General features: G+C 45.8%; 1 protein-coding gene across 11 annotated transcripts; it reads right to left on the minus strand.

The window, feature by feature from the left end:
• Nucleotides 1–335: 335 nt before the first annotated feature.
• Nucleotides 336–19,415, minus strand: LOC119463412 (uncharacterized). Of its 11 annotated transcripts, none has more exons than XM_049655990.1 (5): nt 19,181–19,415; nt 13,474–14,926; nt 4,628–5,415; nt 4,346–4,498; nt 336–3,958 (listed from the first exon to the last, which is right to left on the minus strand). In XM_049655990.1, exons 1-5 carry the CDS (start codon nt 19,203–19,205, stop codon nt 2,649–2,651), a joined length of 3,729 nt encoding a protein of 1,242 aa, XP_049511947.1. In that variant the 5' UTR covers nt 19,206–19,415; the 3' UTR covers nt 336–2,648. The 11 variants fall into 11 exon arrangements, with proteins under 11 accessions (XP_049511947.1, XP_049511946.1, XP_049511941.1 ...); XM_049655989.1 differs by having other exon boundaries at nt 4,217–4,498; nt 19,181–19,410; XM_049655984.1 differs by having other exon boundaries at nt 4,088–4,498; nt 19,181–19,410.
• Nucleotides 19,416–20,086: the final 671 nt, after the last annotated feature.

Genomic DNA, 20,086 nt, shown 5'->3' on the forward strand with positions numbered 1-20,086 from the left:
AGTCCACAGCTCCACTATGTATAAGACTTAATACCACAGACTTAATGACCACAGACTTAATGTATAAGGATGACCAAACTTTCAGACACCTTACAGCATGTGTGATAAATCAGACTCCGACTACATGACCGTGTGCTAATTTAGCCACAGAATTGAGCAGAAATAGAGACATTTTCGTTTTGATACGTTGCCAGCATAGTCGTCAGCCATGTCGCCAGCGCCTCCTCCATACCAAAACTAGCAAAGCCTAGTCTATATAGCAGTGGCCAATGAAAGTGCGGTGCATGCACTACAGTACTTTCGTCTATCTGTAGCGACATCTTCTTTCTGGGGTTTTACGTGCCAAAACCAGTTCTGATTACGAGGCACGCCGCAGTGGAGGGCTCCGGATTAATTTTGATCACCTGGGGTTCTTTAACGTGCAATACAACGCAAGCACACGGGCGTTTTGCATTTCGCCTCCATCGAAATGCAGCCACTGCGGCCGGGATTCGATCCCGCTACCTCCTGGCTCAGCAGCGCAATGCCTTAGCTGACTGAGCCAACGCGGCAGGTATCTGTAGCAACATCATAACAATGGTCAAGATAAGGGCTGTGATTTTGTAACAGCGCCTTCCGCTCGATTACATGCTACTCTTTAGATGGCCAGCTGATTCCAATGATAACGTGTGCGAAACGTCGCTCTGGCCAGTGACGAAGTGCAAAAAGTGTGAAAAAGAAAAAGCCGGCAGATCCGACGCCCTGTGGGAATCGATGTTATGCGAAGCAGCGTGCCTACCAAGTTAACGAAACGACCACGAGAGCACCAAGACGTAGGCGGCTAGATAGATACTGTCAAAGCGGCAAATGTTTGCCAAGAAATGCTTCACATTCAACAGTATAAAAGGCGTTGCTAGAAAATCACGGCCACGGACAGTCTAGGCGAAAGGGAAACACATGTGGGTGTATCAAAGTGTTGACGAACTTGGACTGTGTAACCGGACGACCACTTGGAAGATACTTTCATCTTTGAGATATTTCACGTGACTACAATTGGACAGGTCGGCAGGTAGCAGCAGCTTCTCTGCTGCAATAACCTGCTTGGCACTGCCGAGAATTCTGTAGCTTGTAGATGCCCATGTGCCTTGCGCTAGTCACGCGAACGTGAAGTTATCCCCGTAAGTGACGGCCCGAGATTACAGCACATCTTTTTTGGCCAGTTGTGGAACGAAGTCACTTATTTTTGGGTGAATCCGGCATTACAGACTCCCGATTATTCGACTTTTTGCCAGTCCTTGTTTAGTGCAAATTATTGGTCGGTGGCTGTACCTATTGCAAAGTGCCTGGAATGAGGCAAAGAATGCGTCACATTAAAAAAATCCTCCACAGATGCATGCCAATCTTTACAAATGATACATTATTGACAGCTAAGCTGTATAAGCAAGTTCCAGTACTGTTGGAGACTGCAAGTCTGACCTACAGACTTGCAAAAGTCCACAAAGATTCAGCTTTAGCGCAGATCATGTGTCCCATGAATGTTGGATGCCAACAGTACATTCATATGCATAGAGGTTCCTACCTGCAGTTCTACTGGTCCCAGTTGAATGGATGTGCAACCACAATGTTTCCTCAATGCACCCTCGTTCGACTAGCACTGCAATTGAAGTGCTTTTACGTTAGTCTTTACTGCAGCAGTGGGAGGACCACCATGGCAATTCTGCATACGCACATAATGCAACAAATGCTTGTTATCCCGGCAGCCACATTTCGATGAAGGCGAAATGCAAAAACGCCCGTGTGCTTGCGTTGTAGTGCACGTTAAAGAACCCCAGGTGGTCAAAATTAATCCAGAGCCTTCCACTACGGCGTGCCTCATAATAAGAACTGGTTTTGACACGTAAAACCCCAGAAACAAGAAGAAATGCTTGTTTGAAAAGAACAACAGATTCCTATGCAGAGTTTACAAAATGCCTCTGTATGTAGGCACAATCACAAGGTTTGGAAGGCTGGTGATGTTTGTGTCCAAAGACAGAACACACACGCACACATTAATAACAATAAATATTGCAGCAGTCACACACAAGCACTCGAGGCATATTTAACAATGTCCACAAACGACAAAAGGGACTTGCAACACGTCAACACTTCTGGCTTTGGCTTCGTTGGTCACAGAGACCTACATGTGCTACGAACTGTTCTATTACTGTTTCTACATAGCCGTTTCTTCCTTTTTACTTGCGCTTGAAACAGAGTGTATGCTTAAGGCACTTGATGCTAGAATTCGTTGGCACATTTACAACGATACTATCCTACCACCTGCACCGCCTGTGGCCCGCGCGGCACCCATCGCCCGGCTGCCCCTGGTGTGAGCACGAACGGGCTCATATGGCCCATACGCTTTGAGAATGTCAACGCCATGAGCAAGAAGCACCAAGAGGAAGGCAGAAGACAACAGCAGGACCTTCTGAAGGCGGGCGCCTCACTGAGAGATGGCAAGCCGCCCTCCTCAGCGAGGCACCCGAGCACCAGGAGTGGGCCGTCCAGCGGGCCAGGGCTATTGCCGAGGATCTCGGAAGATTTTTCTCCGGCGATGGACCCCTGGCAGCCTAGCCCCGGGCACCAACAGCCATAACCGTTGGACATATAAACTTTATTTCTATCCTATCCTATCAGTTGGCGCCTCCTTTGGGAACCCAGACGACCGTGCACAGAACAGCGCTCATGCCAAGTTCATCACCATCTTGCAAGACTTCTTTCTTGAGAACGTACCTCCCTTGGGAAGGATCAAACAGATGACTTGCAGTGGCAGGATTTGTCGGTTTACTCTTCTCTGCTTCATCAGTACTGCTGCCGCCAGGGAAGTCGGGACGGTGCCTCACGATGGCTGAGCAAGATGCACTGGGTTCCTCGGAAACATTTGGCCAGCTTTTTGCATCTACTGCGGCTTTCACAACAGGCAAATTGAAGGCATGGCTCGAGACATGCCTGTCATCCCTTCGATCAGAACCATAGCTCTGCGAAAAAAAATTCGGCAGTCTGCTTTTACAAATTCCGTCCTGTTCATTTCTCTTCATCTCACTGTTGATGGAATGAACAAGGTTGCTGGGACCACGGCTCAGCATAGCTACATTAGACACTGTGACTTCTTTTCGAAGCAGTGGCTTTGTTGGTGCATCTAATGTGGGGTGGACCTTGGCAGCTGTGCGGATAGCAGTGATGGAAGCATCGCTTTTATGATCGCTTTTAACATGTTGAGGATCAAGATTGTGTCTTTCAGTGGTGATTTTCATTCCCTCTTTGTCCATTCTGTCATTGCTGGCATCAGCACGCTTATTTGTAGAACACATCTGCACAGATACAGAGGATGCTACAGCATCTTTTGATACTTGTGGCGGTGCCTCTAAGTCAATTTGTAATTTGCTGAGCATGGCATCTTGTGTCTCATTGTCAGTAACTAAAACAGGTTGAGTCAAAGCATCGCACATTTTCTTAGGAACACACTTCGGCAGCCCACACACATTCGAATCGACATCAGAGTCGCGGTTGCCTTCTGGGCTTGCACAATGGCTAGCAGTAGTGCTGCCTGCATCATCAACGGGACCGTGACTGGCCAAAGAACAGGCACCATCTCGCTTCTGTTCCTCCGGCTTTGACCCATTGGTGGCCTGCATGGGAACAGATTCAAGGGCACATTTCTCCGAATCACTGTCAGAGACCAGAGGTTCGCAGGTTCCAGTGTTTGGACCTTCTGTCTGAAGAAGGGACTCTGTGACGATTGTGGGACAGTGCTTGGCTGCTTTTGTACTCTCTGTACTTCCACATTTCTCCGAATCACTGTCAGAGGCCAGAGGTTCGCAGGTTCCAGTGTTTGTATCTTCTGTCTGAAGAAGGGACTCTGTGACGACTGTGGGACAGTGCTTGGCTGCTTTTGTACTCTCTGTACTTCCACATTTCTCCGAATCACTGTCAGAGGCCAGAGGTTCGCAGGTTCCAGTGTTTGTACCTTCTGTCTGAAGAAGGGACTCTGTGACGACTGTGGGACAGTGCTTGGCTGCTTCTGTACTCTCTGTACTTCCACATTTCTTCGAATCACTGTCAGAGGCCAGAGGTTCGCAGGTTCCAGTGTTTGTATCTTCTGTCTGAAGAAGGGACTCTGTGACGACTGTGGGACAGTGCTTGGCTGCTTCTGTACTCTCTGTACTTCCACATTTCTTCAAATCACTGTCAGAGGCCAGAGGTTCGCAGGTTCCAGTGTTTGTATCTTCTGTCTGAAGAAGGGACTCTGTGACGACTGTGGGACAGTGCTTGGCTGCTTCTGTACTCTCTGTACTTCCACATTTCTTCGAATCACTGTCAGAGGCCAGAGGTTCGCAGGTTCCAGTGTTTGTATCTTCTGTCTGAAGAAGGGACTCTGTGACGACTGTGGGACAGTGCTTGGCTGCTTCTGTACTCTCTGTACTTCCACATTTCTTCGAATCACTGCCAGAGGCCAGAGGTTCGCAGGCTCCAGTGTTTGTATCTTCTGTCTGAAGAAGGGACTCTGTGACGACTGTGGGACAGTGCTTGGCTGCTTCTGTACTCTGTGTACTTCCACATTTCTTCGAATCACTGTCAGAGGCCAGAGGTTCGCAGGTTCCAGTGTTTGTACCTTCTGTCTGAAGAAGGGACTCTGTGATGACTGTGGGACAGTGCTTGGCTGCTTCTGTACTCTCTGTACTTCCTGATACTGGACTAGCACAAACATCATCCTTCTTCAGCTGTCCTGCCCCTGAATTCTCCCCTGTCAACTGCGCTGGAGAAGCTTGGAGAGTGGGCCACGATTCAGCTGCAGACTTTGAGTTACTGTCTGATGCTAATTCTGGGGGAGAAGTGATAGCACTTGTACACTGTGATTCTGAGTCCATGCTAGCAGCAGTCATGGTCTGCGACTCCTGCGCTGTGCCAACAATAGACACGGGCTCAGATTCCTGTCCCTTTCCTGCACCAGTCGTAGGTCGAGATTCGTGGTTCATTGCAACCACAGTAGTCGACTCAAGCTCATTTCCCCTGTCAGTGGCTGTAGTGGTCTGTGATCCACGTCCCACGTCAGTGTCAATTGTGAACTCTAATTTCTGTGTTGCTTCAGCAGCTGTCATGGACTGACTCTGGTGGCCCTTTCGTGGTACTTTGGAGGGGACAGCGGTTGGCTTGAGTCCAACCATACGTTTGCACACCGACACAAAGTCCTTTTTTACGTCAAAGTGCTTAAAGCACACACGTGGGCTGAGTGGCCTGTTGATATCCAAGTCAATAGGCACGCTTTGCAGCCATGCAGAATGCAGTGATGCCTCATCTTCTTCATCGGGGAGAGAGAAGAGCCAGAAGCCGATATGATCATTGGAGGTGTGCGGGCATCCTTTCACGGAGCACTTGTATTGGCGGTTCCTCGTCTTGCCACTGCAGTGAGAGTAAGCAAAACGAGAAATGTGGGTGTGTTAAATAACAGCATGGTGTATGTACAACATGAATGCTACTGACAATCTACCATAACGGTCGTTGCCAGCTGTATGATGTCAACTGCAGGACAAAGATCTTCAAGTTATAATACCAAATGCAAAGAACTCGCATTAAGATCTTCTAGGGACTGCAGATGTGTAATTGGTACAAATACAGTAGACTCCCCTTACGACTAACTTGAAGGGATCGCGAAAACTTGTTCGTCCAATCAGAAATTTGGCTTATCAAAAGTGCCCTTCCCCCCCCTCACCCCCCAAAAAAGTGGCAACATTCAGTCATTTATTCATTCTTTATTCAAGACAATTTATACAAACTGTCTTGGGAGGCAGAGCAAGAGGCCCAGAAAGTGCCTGACTAGGCTGTGCCACCCAGACAACAGCTGCAGCAGTGTGATCATTTTTTTTTGTTATACATCATACAATCACAATGAGGTACATACATCAATGCAAATACATCAATTAATTTTTCTGTTCAGAAGAATAAGGAGGAGAACAAATAAAACGATCTTACACTTGTACCATATTTTGATAGTAAACACATATCATACACCAAAATGAGATCTATAATACAACATACAGCAAAAAACCTGGACCTAGGAAAGTAATATTTATTTAACTTTCTTAAATTGTTTATTATATTGGGGTATTTGTTCAGGACTTCTGGTATTGGTGATGTTAGTTTCTGTAAGCCATAATTGGTATGTGTTCTGGACTTCGATATTACATTTTCTCGAAGTTCGTATGGTGTTTGCTTAACCTGATATTTTTCTATTAAGTCTGTGTTGGCGCATGATTTCCAGTGACAGTTCTAGTTTATTGGTAGTATGTTATCGTAACTAAACCACGGAATTATGCTCTCAGTACAGGGAATGCTTCCAACTGCTCGTATTGCACGCTTTTATAAAGAGAAATAAGAAGTTTGTCTCAGTGGTCTCGACCAAACCAGAGAAGAGTATGTGAAGCGTGAGTGCACAAGGGCATAATAAATTTGTCGCTTGGCATCTGACGGGAGGAAGTGCCTTAATTTATTTACTAGCCCAATAGCTCTGGAGACGTCAGTTCTTAGCTAGTCGACATGGGGCATCCATGAAAGGCTCTCATGAAAAATTACACCTAAGAATCTGATTGTTGTTGCCCATTGTAGTGGTGCTCCCTGAAATTACAAAGGTTGGTAATCTGTAGTTACTTTAGCTTTGAACAACATACCAGGTACGTCCAAATACCTGTTACTTGAAAACAGTGAATACGATAGCCTTACAACAGGAAGGTAATTACAAAAACAGCATTTAGTTGGCTTTGCATGTTTGAAAACAGTGTCTTCAAGCACTCTCGCTCTGTTTAATCCAATCTGTGATGCATTCTTGCTGCTGCTGCGCAAACCGGCATGCTGGCACAAACGAACCCATTTCTCCTAGTGAACTTAAAAACCCTTCGGTGCCTTCGTGCTGCTGAAAAAAATTGCACTAAGGAATTTAGGCAGGCATCTGCTGCATCACATGTAATTAATTGGTGCAGGCGCCAAGCCAGTGTCCTCGTCGTCTTCAGCAGCATCCTCTAAAGCACCTCAAGGACCTCTTACATGAGTGTGCTTACGGTGCCAGCTCTGCAGGTTGCCATGCCTTTGTCGATGCTGACATAGGCACTCATGTCTACAGAAACAGCTTTACTGCCCAGCGTGGAAACCAGGCTCACCTCGTCCATGTCATCATCGCAGTGATCCCGTGCCGAGCGATCAGGCACCGCAAACCTCGCATGGTGGAACAAATTAACTATAGTCGCTTCGGTCACCTGGCTCCAAGTGTTTGTTAGCAGGTGCAGAACATTGCGAGATTCACTGGGTACACCTTGCTGCTCTCCATGCAAAGCAGCATTCTCTGTAGAAGCGATCGGCGATAGCGTCTCTTCAAGCTGCTTATCACTCCCTTGTTCCATAGGGTGGAGCTTCGCAGTGATATTTGTGGGCAAGAACTCCATGTGGATGGCTTAAGTCTGTGACGTGACCATGCGCAGGGCAGTTGTCGACCAGGGGCACAACCTTCCCCTTCTGTCTCAGGAAACAACAATCCATGTCACGCAGCCGCTGCTAAAAAATTGACTGCGTCATCCATGATTTGGCATTAGCCATGTAGGTTACTGGCAGTGTTTGCATGTTTTTGAGGCAGTGTGGCGTTTTAGACATGCTGATAACTAGCAGCTTCAGTTTGTCTTGCGCCAACTAGAACGGTAACTCTAACCTTGCTATGCTTGCCCACTGTGCTGCTTTCATTAACAAGTGTGAGCATTTTCTGGGGAAGCAGCCGATAGAACAGCGCGGTCTCGTCGACGTTGCAAAGGTCATATTCCTTCAAAAGGTCCTTCAGCTTTGTCAGCCTCCAGCCGCTGCAGGTCACTTCACTGATGGTGGCAGCCTCACTGACAATAGACCGAAAAAAAGCAGTTTATGTCTTTTGCGGAAATGGTCGAGCCATCCATTGCTGCCCGAAAATTCAACATTCAACTGCAGTGCAACTCCCTCTGCCTTGGCCTTCAAGACAATGCTGTGAACAGGCTTATTGGCGCTCCAACCAAGCTTGTAGCATCCAGGCGAGATGAATGTCTTCCAAGTCCTTGTGCGCAGCCGTTTGCATCTTCTGCTTTGGTGCCAAATTGCCATCGTGTAAAGCGGTGGTTACCCAAACCTCATCCTTTACGATAACTGTTAGCGTACATTTAGGTATTCCAAACTTGAGAGCTATTTCAGTCTTTGATAGCTTGCCGGCAATTACTTCAGACAATATTTACGCCTACTTTGAAAGCGCAATAGGTTTTCTTTTAAAGCTCGACTGACCAGACATGGCTGCCCTTACTAGGTGAACACAATGCACAGCGTATCTTCATGGGACGAGGAGCGCAGCATGCAAAAGGAAGCGTATCGTATCAGGAATTATGAGACAGCATTCACTGCGGGATGACAACGGGCCAACGAACCCGCGGCGGCCGCCGCCGCTCTGCAGGTTATGAAAACAAAATTGGCGGCTCACAGAGCGATGCTAGTGATATACTAGCAATGCAGCATGTGATTTCTTTTGACTTGCGAGTACATTATGTGCATTTAAGCAGTGTCTTCTTTTTCAATAAATGATTTTGACATGAGCGACTAACTTGATTCGCAGGGTTAACGCAGCCATGCCCCCTTGGAGGATATAAAAGCCAAGACAACCACGCTCGGCTACCACTGGGCCATGGCAACAGTTGCGGACCCATTGGGAAATTTTCATATCCTGATACAATATGGTACGTTTCTGTGAAATAAACGACGCATAAATTTATCCAAGCGGACAAACTAAGAACCTGAAGGAATGCAGCCAACACACCCCAGGTACTTGAGGTGCATTCGATGCTGCGTGGAGGCTGCGAGGTATTTTTTGTTGCGAGCTCTTTCGTAGAGAGTTCACAGAGGTGAGCACCTTCTTTTTCTCACTTCTCTCATTCCCTCCCTCCACAGCGTGAATTTGCCTTGCACCAGGAAGAGATAATTTTTTCTTTCCGTCCAGTCCCGCAGATGTCCCGCCAAGACTGCGATCAGTGCTGCGCAGAATCGCCATTATCGGTGGTCACTGTGAAAGTTTGTTTTAACCGAAGAGTATGTACAGCGCGGTTTGTATAAGTGGAATTTTTCAAGCGAAGCTTGTATTGCATTACAAATTTCGGTGGCGGCGTAGTCGGGCAAAAAGTCACGTGTGGCACATACCCGCATTGAATATGCAGGTATGAGCCAGGAACAAGAAATAATGAAAGATTCGAAAGAACGAAGGAAGAAATGAAAGAAGGAAAGAAAAGGAAGACCGAGCAGGTGTGGGGAAAGCTGCGCCGGTGCCGGGTCGCATGACGCGTGCTACCAATCAGGGTCGTTTGGTGTGTTTCGGTGTGGGAAAGGGAAGGAAAGGGGGTTGGCGCATGCTCCGCTGGGCTTCCCTCGCCTCAAATGAGTTTCAGCGACCGGATGGGAAGGCATCACATGGCGCGTTCCGCCAAGGAGCAGGCTGCATTTGAGCAACGGCGCCGCGAACTCACTCGGGAAAGGGTTCGTCGTCGACGTGCCGATTATAGCGCGAGGGCTTCCAAAGCCCAGGGGAAATGTCAGCGAAGAGCCGTGGACCCCCGAGTTCCGAGAGTGCAATGTTGGGCCAAATGTCAGCCGCCAACCCCGAGTTTAGGGCAAATGAAGCGAAACGCCTGCAACAGCGTCATCTTGCCACAAGCTTCGCTTACCCTCATTTTCTCGACAGGGGAAGGGCTCTGAATTTTTTTTTACATTGAGTCTATGGAAAACCAACCAAACGTTCCCATATTGTTTGGCATATCTGCGAATTCTGCTTAACCAAGTTCATCTTAATGGGAGCTTACTGTACCACAAACAATTGGATCATATGAACCTGAATAATATATGGTCCAAAACAGTTATAAGCTACTATACGAACACGCGCGCACGCACGCACACACACACACACACAGTCACACATCCTCCTGCCAAACCTCACATATAGTATGGTACATAATAAAACTCATAGATGTATAACAAGAAAGGACAGCCACTGAGCACATACATTTAGTAAATTGGACCCGTGAATAAGTCACTGAGACGTTGATGGCCGCTACTGCACATGTAACTTGTCGGTCAACATACACAGCAGCCTGAATATCCCAACACAGGCAAGTGATAATTACTGACATTATTGACAAGAGCACCCAGTCACTATGTGTTTTTTGCCATGTCGCTCCACCCAGGGCAAAACAAAAAAAAAGTTAATATGCCTGCTTGCTACTCTTCTACCCCTTTTAACACAGCAACATACCACTCAGGATTACATCCATGTGGCACCTCATGTTTCAGCATGTCTATAGTGCGTGTAAAGAAAAACACACCCTTGCGTGAACAAAAATGTTCCAGAACTATCCTCTTGCACTGTCCACTGACAAATGAAACCTATTATCGGCGAATAAAGTCACAATGATTGGCATCCTCTTACCAAAAGACTTTGGTGACATCGTGCTAGCACGACGAAATGAAACGTGAACAGCGCAGTGCGCAGTTTTCTGTAGATGCTACGCTGTCCAATAGCGTCAATGTTAACAGCTGCACATGCGCAGTTAAGTTATAGGCTTCATGGCTGTGGGTCCTGCTTTGATCTCCTCGAACGTTTGCCACTTTTGTCAGCATTTGGATATCGTGCCAGCAGTGCTCTCCAAACCTCTGATTTACAACAATGTTTGCCAGAGGATGAAACCTTTGGCAAGAGAAAAAAAAATGAAGCAGATCCCACACACTGTGAAATCGATGTTATGCAAACCATTTTGCGAGTAACTGGCTAGCCAGCATTGTTTGAGGTTAGGCAACGCGTTACCAGGTGGACCAATATGTCTGTGCAAGACAAGTTGCTATGTGTCTGACGTGAGCATGTGCATTACAATAGCAGCAAAGCAACGGTGACAACGATTGTGTGACGCCAATGGGATGATTTCTACTCTTGCCGTTTGACGTGAGCTTACGACACGCCGATTATTGTTTGGTTCTACATAGGTACTAAGAGCTTAATCGAGATAATGTATAGTTCTCTCATGCCTGTGCCACATAGCTCTTTCAGAACATCGCATAGCACATCTGTGCGGGCACACATGTCCACAGGCCAGTATCGATTTGGCTACAGTTGCTAGACAGACAAATAATAAGTCAACTTTACCACTGCATCTCGCATTGTTCTTTTCTCTGCGTACACGTCTCCTCACTACTTTTCCTTCGACAAACATCAAACATCGCTTCGTCCTCATGGTGTCACTGTGTCGAGGTCTAGCAGTGTGTGCTTGCATGAACTGCTGTCTGCACTTCAGCATCGCTTGCAAACGGTAAGCATTGCATGACATCAAAGTTCGGACCTATGCGGTGTATAAACATTGCAAGAGAGTGCACAATGCATAGGATGAAAGTAAAACACAATTTCACACATTGCGTTTAGCTTTCCAGCATTTAATTAACCACTTCAGGAAAGCTTCGCTTAACACATATTTCAACACCTGTGCCACACCTGCATAATTTTTCCTTTAAAGTTTTCACGGTTAGCTTTCCTAGTTACTGGCATAACACACCAAAATATATTCTTTCCTTTTCAGTGACAATAATAAGCTGTTACTCAAGCACAAGGTAGAGTTTGCCAAGTATACTCCAACCATATGTTAATCTGGTTGCTTGTTTGTTAAAATCTGCATCTGCTGTACACTGCTCAACTAGATAACTACTGTAACTCACTGACTACTTCCTGTTATATAGAATTTCCAACAAAGGTTACAAGAGGGCACCCTTACGATAGCAGGTATGTGAGCTGCGAACATAGCAGTTCAGCCTGCCTGTGAACGTGTGATATAGAGCACATAAACCTCGTCCTTCAGGATGACTTTGTGACTTGGCAAACTGATTATATGCAACAAAATGTTAAGAAAGGAAAAAAACTGTCATCCACCCTCCTGCAGCATGAAGCTACCTAGGGGGCTTCCACAGAACCTATTTGTGAACAAAATATTGCCTTTTTGAATGCCATTTGCAATTAATGCGTGCGCGGAGAGACTTGTTACCTTGCTATGTTTATAAAAGTATGATTGCTTGAGAAGTTAAGAAATATAAGGTGTTATAACTAATGCCACAAGAACATACGAAGCCGTACAAGCATGGAGATGAGACAAAGCCATGTATTAACCATTATTCCAATGGGAGCTGAGTGATAGCAGTGACAGAGTTCCCTTTAATAATTTTTGCGGTAAACTCCATGCTTCTGTCTAGCTCAGTTATGTCCGTGCACTGAATGAAAACTGACCGATTCTGATAATCTTGGGTCATGTGCTGGCTAAAAGTAATAACCATTGACAATTTCGGATAGCACGGTACTAGAAAGCAGACAAGTCCATACCGAGCAAAATCACAGAAGCCATACTTTGCTGAGAATCACCAAGAAGCAGAGTGAACTTTTACAGGGCTACATCTGCAATGTTCATGATAGGTCATGGCAGACAGTTTCAAACAAGTTGGCTATGCGATCACAAGTGAACCGAGCTGTATGCACAGACCGTTAGCATGGAGCAAACCGGTGATGACCAGCTCTAACTACATCTGCAACTTGTAGTAATGCATAAAGAATGGTTGGAAGGCTTCTTTAGCAAGGACCCTTTAGCGTTTTAATAGTAGTAACGGTAATAATCCGCAGATGCTAGGAGTACGGACCAACCTGGTCCTGACCCTGGCAGCAATGTTTTGAAATGGCGCTAATTTGACACACTTTTGATTTGATGTTTATGAAAGCATGCTATCCTCAAAGAGATATTCCAGCACCTTTGACAGCTTTGGTGTCTCTTTAATGGACGTTGCGTTTATCTATGAACTTGAAAGCCCATGGGTGCAGCTAAGAAACCCTCTCAAAATGGTAAGGCGGCTTTCTCGCAACACATCATTGCCCATCATCAGGGTGACCTGCTCACTGTTGAAATGACGATTACTTGGGCAACATTCAACTTTTACATCAGTTATCAGCATTGCTGCTGTCAAAGCTAAACTAGAAAGCCACCTTTACATTTTTGTATTACTGCTGGATCAACAGACAATCAACTCAAAGGCTTCCAAATAACTGCAAGATGGATGTAGCAGGCATCCACCTTGCATCCCCCCCCCCCCCCCGCAAAAGTTTTCGGAACACAGGGTGTGAGTAAAATCAAAATTTTACCACAGCCTGGGCACACATCCTCAAACCGAAAGGTAAAGTTAATACTTCTCCGTACAATTTTCCTATTCTTGACATACGTTACAGACTCTGTAGCGAGGTCGTGAGAAAATTTAACTTATCATTTTCCTTGCTCCGAAAACTTATGAGGTTGGCTGTATAAGCAATCATTTCCATTTTCTCATGTTTATGTGTCCCTTTGGACATTTCGTGAAGCATGCTGCAAAAGTGTAATCTAAAATAGTTTATCAACTTACTCCGGTTTCCTAAAAAGCGGCAGCCCAATGGTCATTGTTGTACTGTGCCAGATGCCAGCAGGAACTTGTTCGTGTGCTTGTGGGGTGATGCCTGAACTGCTGATCGGCTTGAACGTTGCCTTATGAACTTTGCTAGTTTGTGCCGTTTCTCCTAGGCTGTCTTTGCTTTGCAGGCAAGTGTTCTGTGGCTCTTTCAGTTTCCCAGCAAGCCTGCTGGATCTCTGCTGGATGATGCCTGAACTGCTGCTGATCGGCTTGAACGTTGCCCTATGACCTTTGCTAGTTTGTGCCGTTTCCCCTAGGCTGTGTTTGCATTGCAGGCAAGTGTTCTGTGGCTCTTTCAGCTTCCCAGCAAGCCTGCTGGATCTCTTAAGGTCTACCTTCCCAGGCTGTCTTAATTGCATGCCGCGATTGGCTCTGTTAATCGACCTGAGTGTAGGTTTTCGTGGCACCTGATCAGGCAATTTCTTTGATTTTACCTCCTCGCTGTGGGTTGGGTCGTCCACGTCATCAGAGTCTTCTGTGTCTGACTTGAGCACGGTTTTCCGTGGCCCCCTATCACATGACTTTTGTAACTTTGCCTTCTTGCTGTGGGTTGGGTCATCAATGTCGTCAGAGTCTTCGGTGTCTGACTTGAGCACGGTTTTCCGTGGCCCCCTATCACTTGATTTTTGTAACTTTGCCTTCTTGCAGTGGGTTGGGTCGTCAACGTCATCAGAGTTTTCGGTGTCTGACTTGAGCACGGTTTTCCGTGGCCCCCTATCACTTGATTTTTGTAACTTTACCTTCTTGCAGTGGGTTGGGTCGTCAACGTCATCAGAGTATTCGGTGTCTGACTTGAGCACGGTTTTCTGTGGTCCCCTATCACATGATTTTTGTAACTTTGCCTTCTTGCTGTGGGTTGGGTGAGCAACGTCATCAGTGTCTGACTTGAGCACGGTTTTACGTGGCACCTTCTGTGATTCCTGTGACCCTGGCTTCTTGCTTTGGGCCAGGTCATCAACATCATCAGATTCTTCAGCGTCTGACTTGGACATGGGTTTCTTTGGCACTGTATCACGCAATTTTTGTAACTTAGCGTTCCTGCTTTGGACCAGGTCGTCAACATCATCAGAATATTCGGTGTCTGACTTCAGCACAGGTTGCTGCAGCACCCTATCAGGTGATTCTTGTGACTTTGGCTTCTTGCTGCTTTGGGCAGGGACATCAACATCATCGTCGGAGTTTTCGAGATGACTGCCAACGGCTTTGGGAACCTTCTGAGTGGAGGAATCACCAGTAGGTCTCGGTACCTTCTGCGTGGCATGTTGCAGGTTTGAAGGCTGGACGCCTCTCTGGCTGGAAAGATCTCCGCTGCTCGGCCACTGCGATTGTCTGATTAGCAACTTATACTTGAGGCTTGACTGCTCTATCCTGGCAGTCGCAAGTCGTGCCGCTCGTCTGGGAACCTTCGCTGGATAGGAATAAAGCATTCGGAATGTGAGGGACTGATTTGTTGACAAACGGAATCAAACATTAACACACACTGTCTTCTCTACTTCTATCGTTGACTCTTTAGTTACCAAGAATAACCGTTATATGTACCATCACATGCACTAAAAAGAGTGCAAGCACTCTGTATAAAAGAGACACAAAAAACATGCAAAATATATGCTGAGGTCTCGGAGTACTGCAACTTAACAGCCTAATTTGTAACACGTCATGTGCACAAAGTAGATCATATTTTGAGACAAGGATACTGAAATGCCACAGGATGCATCGCCCCTGCTTACAACCATGATGCGCTTTTACCACTCCTCACTACTTGGTCAATATGGGAACTTGTGCATTTTGTACTGGGATCTTGTTTTACAGTGAGGATTTCTTTGCCAACCCTACAACACTTTCCTGATCTTGGCTGCTGCTGCTGTCTTGTTGAACAGCTCACACTTGCAACGAAAACTGCATTACGTGCCCGATGGTGGGATCGAACCATAGTCCCTCAGCACAGCAGCTTGATGCTCCATTAGGTCACAATCAATGTGGTCACAACCATTAGGTCACAATCACATGTATACTTCTATCGAGCCAACGCCAATTAGCTCCTTGAGACGATCGACGAGTGTGTCACATCGTGTAGCGCGGGTGCACGAGAACACATGCACACGTCAGTATTCGTTACAGTAAAGATGCAGGAATGAAATTGGAAAATTTATCGCGTTTGATTAATCGCTTCATGATAACTTCACTTCGCATAGATACCAATATGTGCGTTGGTTCTGCATAGTTTTTTTACATTCGCAATTGCCTCTTCCACTTCTGTTGATGACAGCATATTATCCATTTCCATTTGCTCTGTAATCTACGCTACTTTCTTCCTGCCTCTTTAAAATTACACATCATTTTTACATTCTGCTGCTTATTATACACTCCTTAGCTTCTTAAGGTTCTTGGTTATCCTCAAAATTTCATCCCCATATAGACAATGGTAAATTGCATTGACTGTATATTTTCCTTTTTGAGCATATAGGTAAGCAGCCATCAATTACTTGGCCAACGCCTGCCATGTGCTCTACCACAACCCAGCTTTTTGAAATTTCGAGTAGGGCTGACTTACAGCATTGTAAACAAAAAAAAAAAATTATATGAATGTAACACCACATAGTGCAAGAAGTAAGGCTTTGCAATGACAACAATCTTGACTGCACTCGGTGAAATCTGCATGCCGGTCCACGCAGAGGCCAGACTGTCTGTCGTATGCCAACACCAGCCCAAGGTTTGTACAGAACATTCGACTCAAAATCAATTCAAGGATGCCAAAGGCCAAAAATCAAGGAGGGCAAACAAACATTATTTGTACACATACCCTCGAAAATAGTGAGACATCCTTCTTAATTGTTACATCTTGCTGCTACAAGCAGCTGCTGAGTTGGACACATGCTTCAAGCTCTTCAGGTTGCTTTCCGAAGTTTACTTTCTCATTTAATGATGTCTATTATCTTCTAGCGTGATGTTCGGCTTCAGCTGAGAGGATACTCATCGCGTTACGGCCAAAATCCTGAAATTGACTTTTAGTAAGTTTCTACAGCGTATAGGGCCCAAAAACGGAGCCATGATGGCTGCAGTCTGAGCCAACTAGCAATCAACAAAAATAGTGGTACGGCTTCGTCACTTGATCTGGCTTCGCCTAGCTCCATGATGGCAGCAGTAATTTAGACAAGCCTGTCACAGGCAGCTGTGGAGATGCCACATTGCATCGCTTAGCGACACTCTGAACACGAAACATCGGGAATGATTTCTCGGTAGACAATGTTCATGGCACAGTCTAAATGTAGTTTGTTACTTTCAATGTTCAATAGTCGCCCCCAACCTCAGTTTTCAAGGAATTCATGGAGCACCCTTATTTTTAAGGGCCTTTGAATCTCTTTTTCTGAATTAAAAGGTATTCAAGGACTTCAAGAAGGTGTACGAACCGTGCGGCCCATCTTTTTTCATCTTAAAATTTACTTCTCATGATTAGGGTAACCCGTGGGTACTTAGCCTTGATTAACACATCCCTACACAGCTTGAAGAGGCTATCGAACACAAACCTCAGTTTCTTTACCAAGCTATTGAACATTGCCCATATGTAAAGGGTAGAAAACATTGGCATTCCAGAAGATTGGTGGCGACATGTGTGGGCAACATGGGCTGCAGCAACACAACAGGATAGGAACAAGATCTATGCAAGGCACAAATATGCGCTAAAATGGCACCAAATATATATATATATATATACATAATAAAGAAAATAATATAAAAACAAAATTGGACTAGCATTCTACTTGCAGCTAGTTGATTGGTTACATGTCATCCCAACCCTCTATGCACGCAACACCTCACTATCGGCACATTAACGCAAATTAATAATACCCCATTCGCACAGGGCATTTTTGACCGCGATCAAGAAATATCCCGATTGGGCTCGATCGCGATCGGCTCCCTTTTGTGCAAGCTGCAGAAGGGGGTCAATCGTGATCAAAAGGGCCTGTGTCACCGGCTTATTATTATTCACGGCACTTATCAGAGCTGAAGGGTTGCTGATGTTCCCAAGCAGTAAGTGAACTTGGCCAGCGGTAATAATGTAGTAGGTGTTATGTTTATCCTTGCAGCGTTTTTGTGATGACACACGTCATGGCGTAAGGGATTAAATTAGCTATTTATGATATACCGGGTGCACGAGGTATTTGAGAACACTATTCCTTATTGCCATAGACACCAGCAGACTCATCATATCTGTCTAGGCGTGCAGCTGCTTGTTGGTTGACCCCTTATGATTTATACCGCGCTGTCAGTTAAAAGATGGAATCGTACAGGTTGACGCAGGAAATTAAATGCCCCATGCGGCCCTCGTCGCCCTGGCCGCACATGACAGCGATTTGAAAATTGCCACCTTTCTGAATGTAGCGAAGTCTTTCATTTAAAAGGTGCAGACAGAACTGATGTGTTCTGACGGTGACATGGCATCTGTGGCAAAAAGGAAAAAGCACAGTCAGCGGTCAGACTTTGTCAGAACCCCTGATTTTCTCCGGCGACTGCAAGTCATTGTGAGTGACAACCCAGGCAAGTCAATGCAGGCCATTGCAAAAAAGTTCCAAGTTGCAGAGTCGACTGTCAAGCTTGCTGTGCACGAGGACTTGAGGTACCATTCCTATGTCATGAGGAGGGGGCAATTCATGTTCAATAAAACTCAGGAGAATCGTCTGCTCACTTCTGCGTCACCCAGAAGTGGTTGGCTGACAAATTCTAAGACCACGTCACTCCCAACTTGTGGCCTCTTAATTCTCCAGATTTCAATGCGCTCGACTACTATGTTTGGGGCATCATTGAGAGAGAGGCGAATGGACAGCCACATAATACAAAAGACTCGCTGAAGGCTGCCACTGCTGACTCAACGGCCAACATCTCTAAGGACCACCTGACCCGTGCATGCATGCGTTTCCGAAGCCGAATTGAATCGGTTATTGCTGTGGATGGCGGATATATTGAGTAATTGTGGAAATAAACTGTTAGAAAAGTATTTCCCAAAGTTTGGTGAAAATATGTCTATTTTTGCTGAAGGCATTCTTCTCTGCATGAAGCCTTGCATTGTGATCTCAAATACCTCGCGCACCCGGTACAGCCGCTTTACCGAGTTTTTATCGGCGGGCTAGGGCAACGGCTTTGTGACTGCATATATCAACTCAGAAATGGCTCGGTCTAATCCTCTTCAATCCATACTGATTGGCAAACCGGCATCGAATTTTTAACATATCGATCCAACCGCTCTACCAATATATCAGCTGTCTACATCTTTATGTCGTTTTATATCGGCGCAGCAGATACATCTTGTGACGTCCATCGCGCCGTTTGATGCGAAACGCAATGACTTTAGTGCAGACCAACATAGGCCAGTTTGTTTCCTTTTCGAGCTACACAAATTTTGCCCGTGCGTACCACACGAAACGACGGCAAGTTGTTCGCAACTTTACATCGTAACAACCAGGCATTCCAGTACCGCCTTTAGATAACACCCGAGTGATAGCTTTTGGTGAGTTTTGGTAGCACCGAGACGTTTGACACGGGCACGTTTTCCAGGAAGTGGTCACAACGTGCCGCGCAGAATCGATGTAGCACTTCTACCAACTACTACGGCACCAGCCTCTTGGCACTAATTGTGGCGTTATAAACGAAAACATTCGCAATTTACCTGAGCTGCGAAGGGAAGGGGCCATATCACGGTGTTACCGCTTCGGATTACGGTCAAAAGTTCAAAACACGAGAGACTATGTACAAATATCACGACACCACCATTGACATACACGACAACACCGCCACAGAAAATACAAAGCACAAACTTGGCACAACAAATCCCACAACTACATATGCTGAGCGTTGGCTGGAGGCACCACAAAACTACGCAACAGGCTACAACCGAAGCAAAAACACTCTGGAGTAATAAAGCCGCCGCACAGCTGAAGCAAGATTGTTGCCACCTTACTAAGGGTGAAAAAAAAAAAAAAAATTCTGGCTGAATGCACTTTCTTAGGTGAAAAGGTGATAGTAAATATCAGAGAAAAGTTTGGGCGTGTCATTGGGTAGTCACGGTTAAAGCCCCTGAAAAAAAAAAATAAATAAAAAATAAAAAATAGTTTCGCGCACGGTGGTAGATCATGATGGATTGATGGATGAGGCTGAATCCTTTAAATGGGGCGGTGGCAGACGCCGCCTAGCCGTGACTATTAACACATTTTGTATTTTGTGGTGGGTGAAATTTCACCCCTGCCGCGATTTTAGCCACCAATCAGATAACCTCCGTTTGGTTATTTCTACCCGCTTAAAGTCTATTTTGCCTCCACTGTCCCTAAAACCCAATGCGTTGAAAAAATCAGCCCCGTTGCTTTGCACTGTAGGGTTAAAGGGACACTAAAGGCAAATAAAAAGTCAAGCTAAAGTGATAGAGTAATGCTCTAGAACGTCTAAGGCGTCAATATAATTGCGAACAGAGCTTCAGTAATCCAGAAATTGAGGTAAATGCAGGGCACGATAAGAGACTCCCCAGGGAAATTTAGGTACTTACCCGATGACGAAGGCACTCCTCAAAAAAAAAAAAAAA

This window comes from Dermacentor silvarum, chromosome 9 (assembly GCF_013339745.2).
Source record: "Dermacentor silvarum isolate Dsil-2018 chromosome 9, BIME_Dsil_1.4, whole genome shotgun sequence".
Taxonomy (NCBI): Eukaryota; Metazoa; Arthropoda; class Arachnida; order Ixodida; family Ixodidae; genus Dermacentor; species Dermacentor silvarum.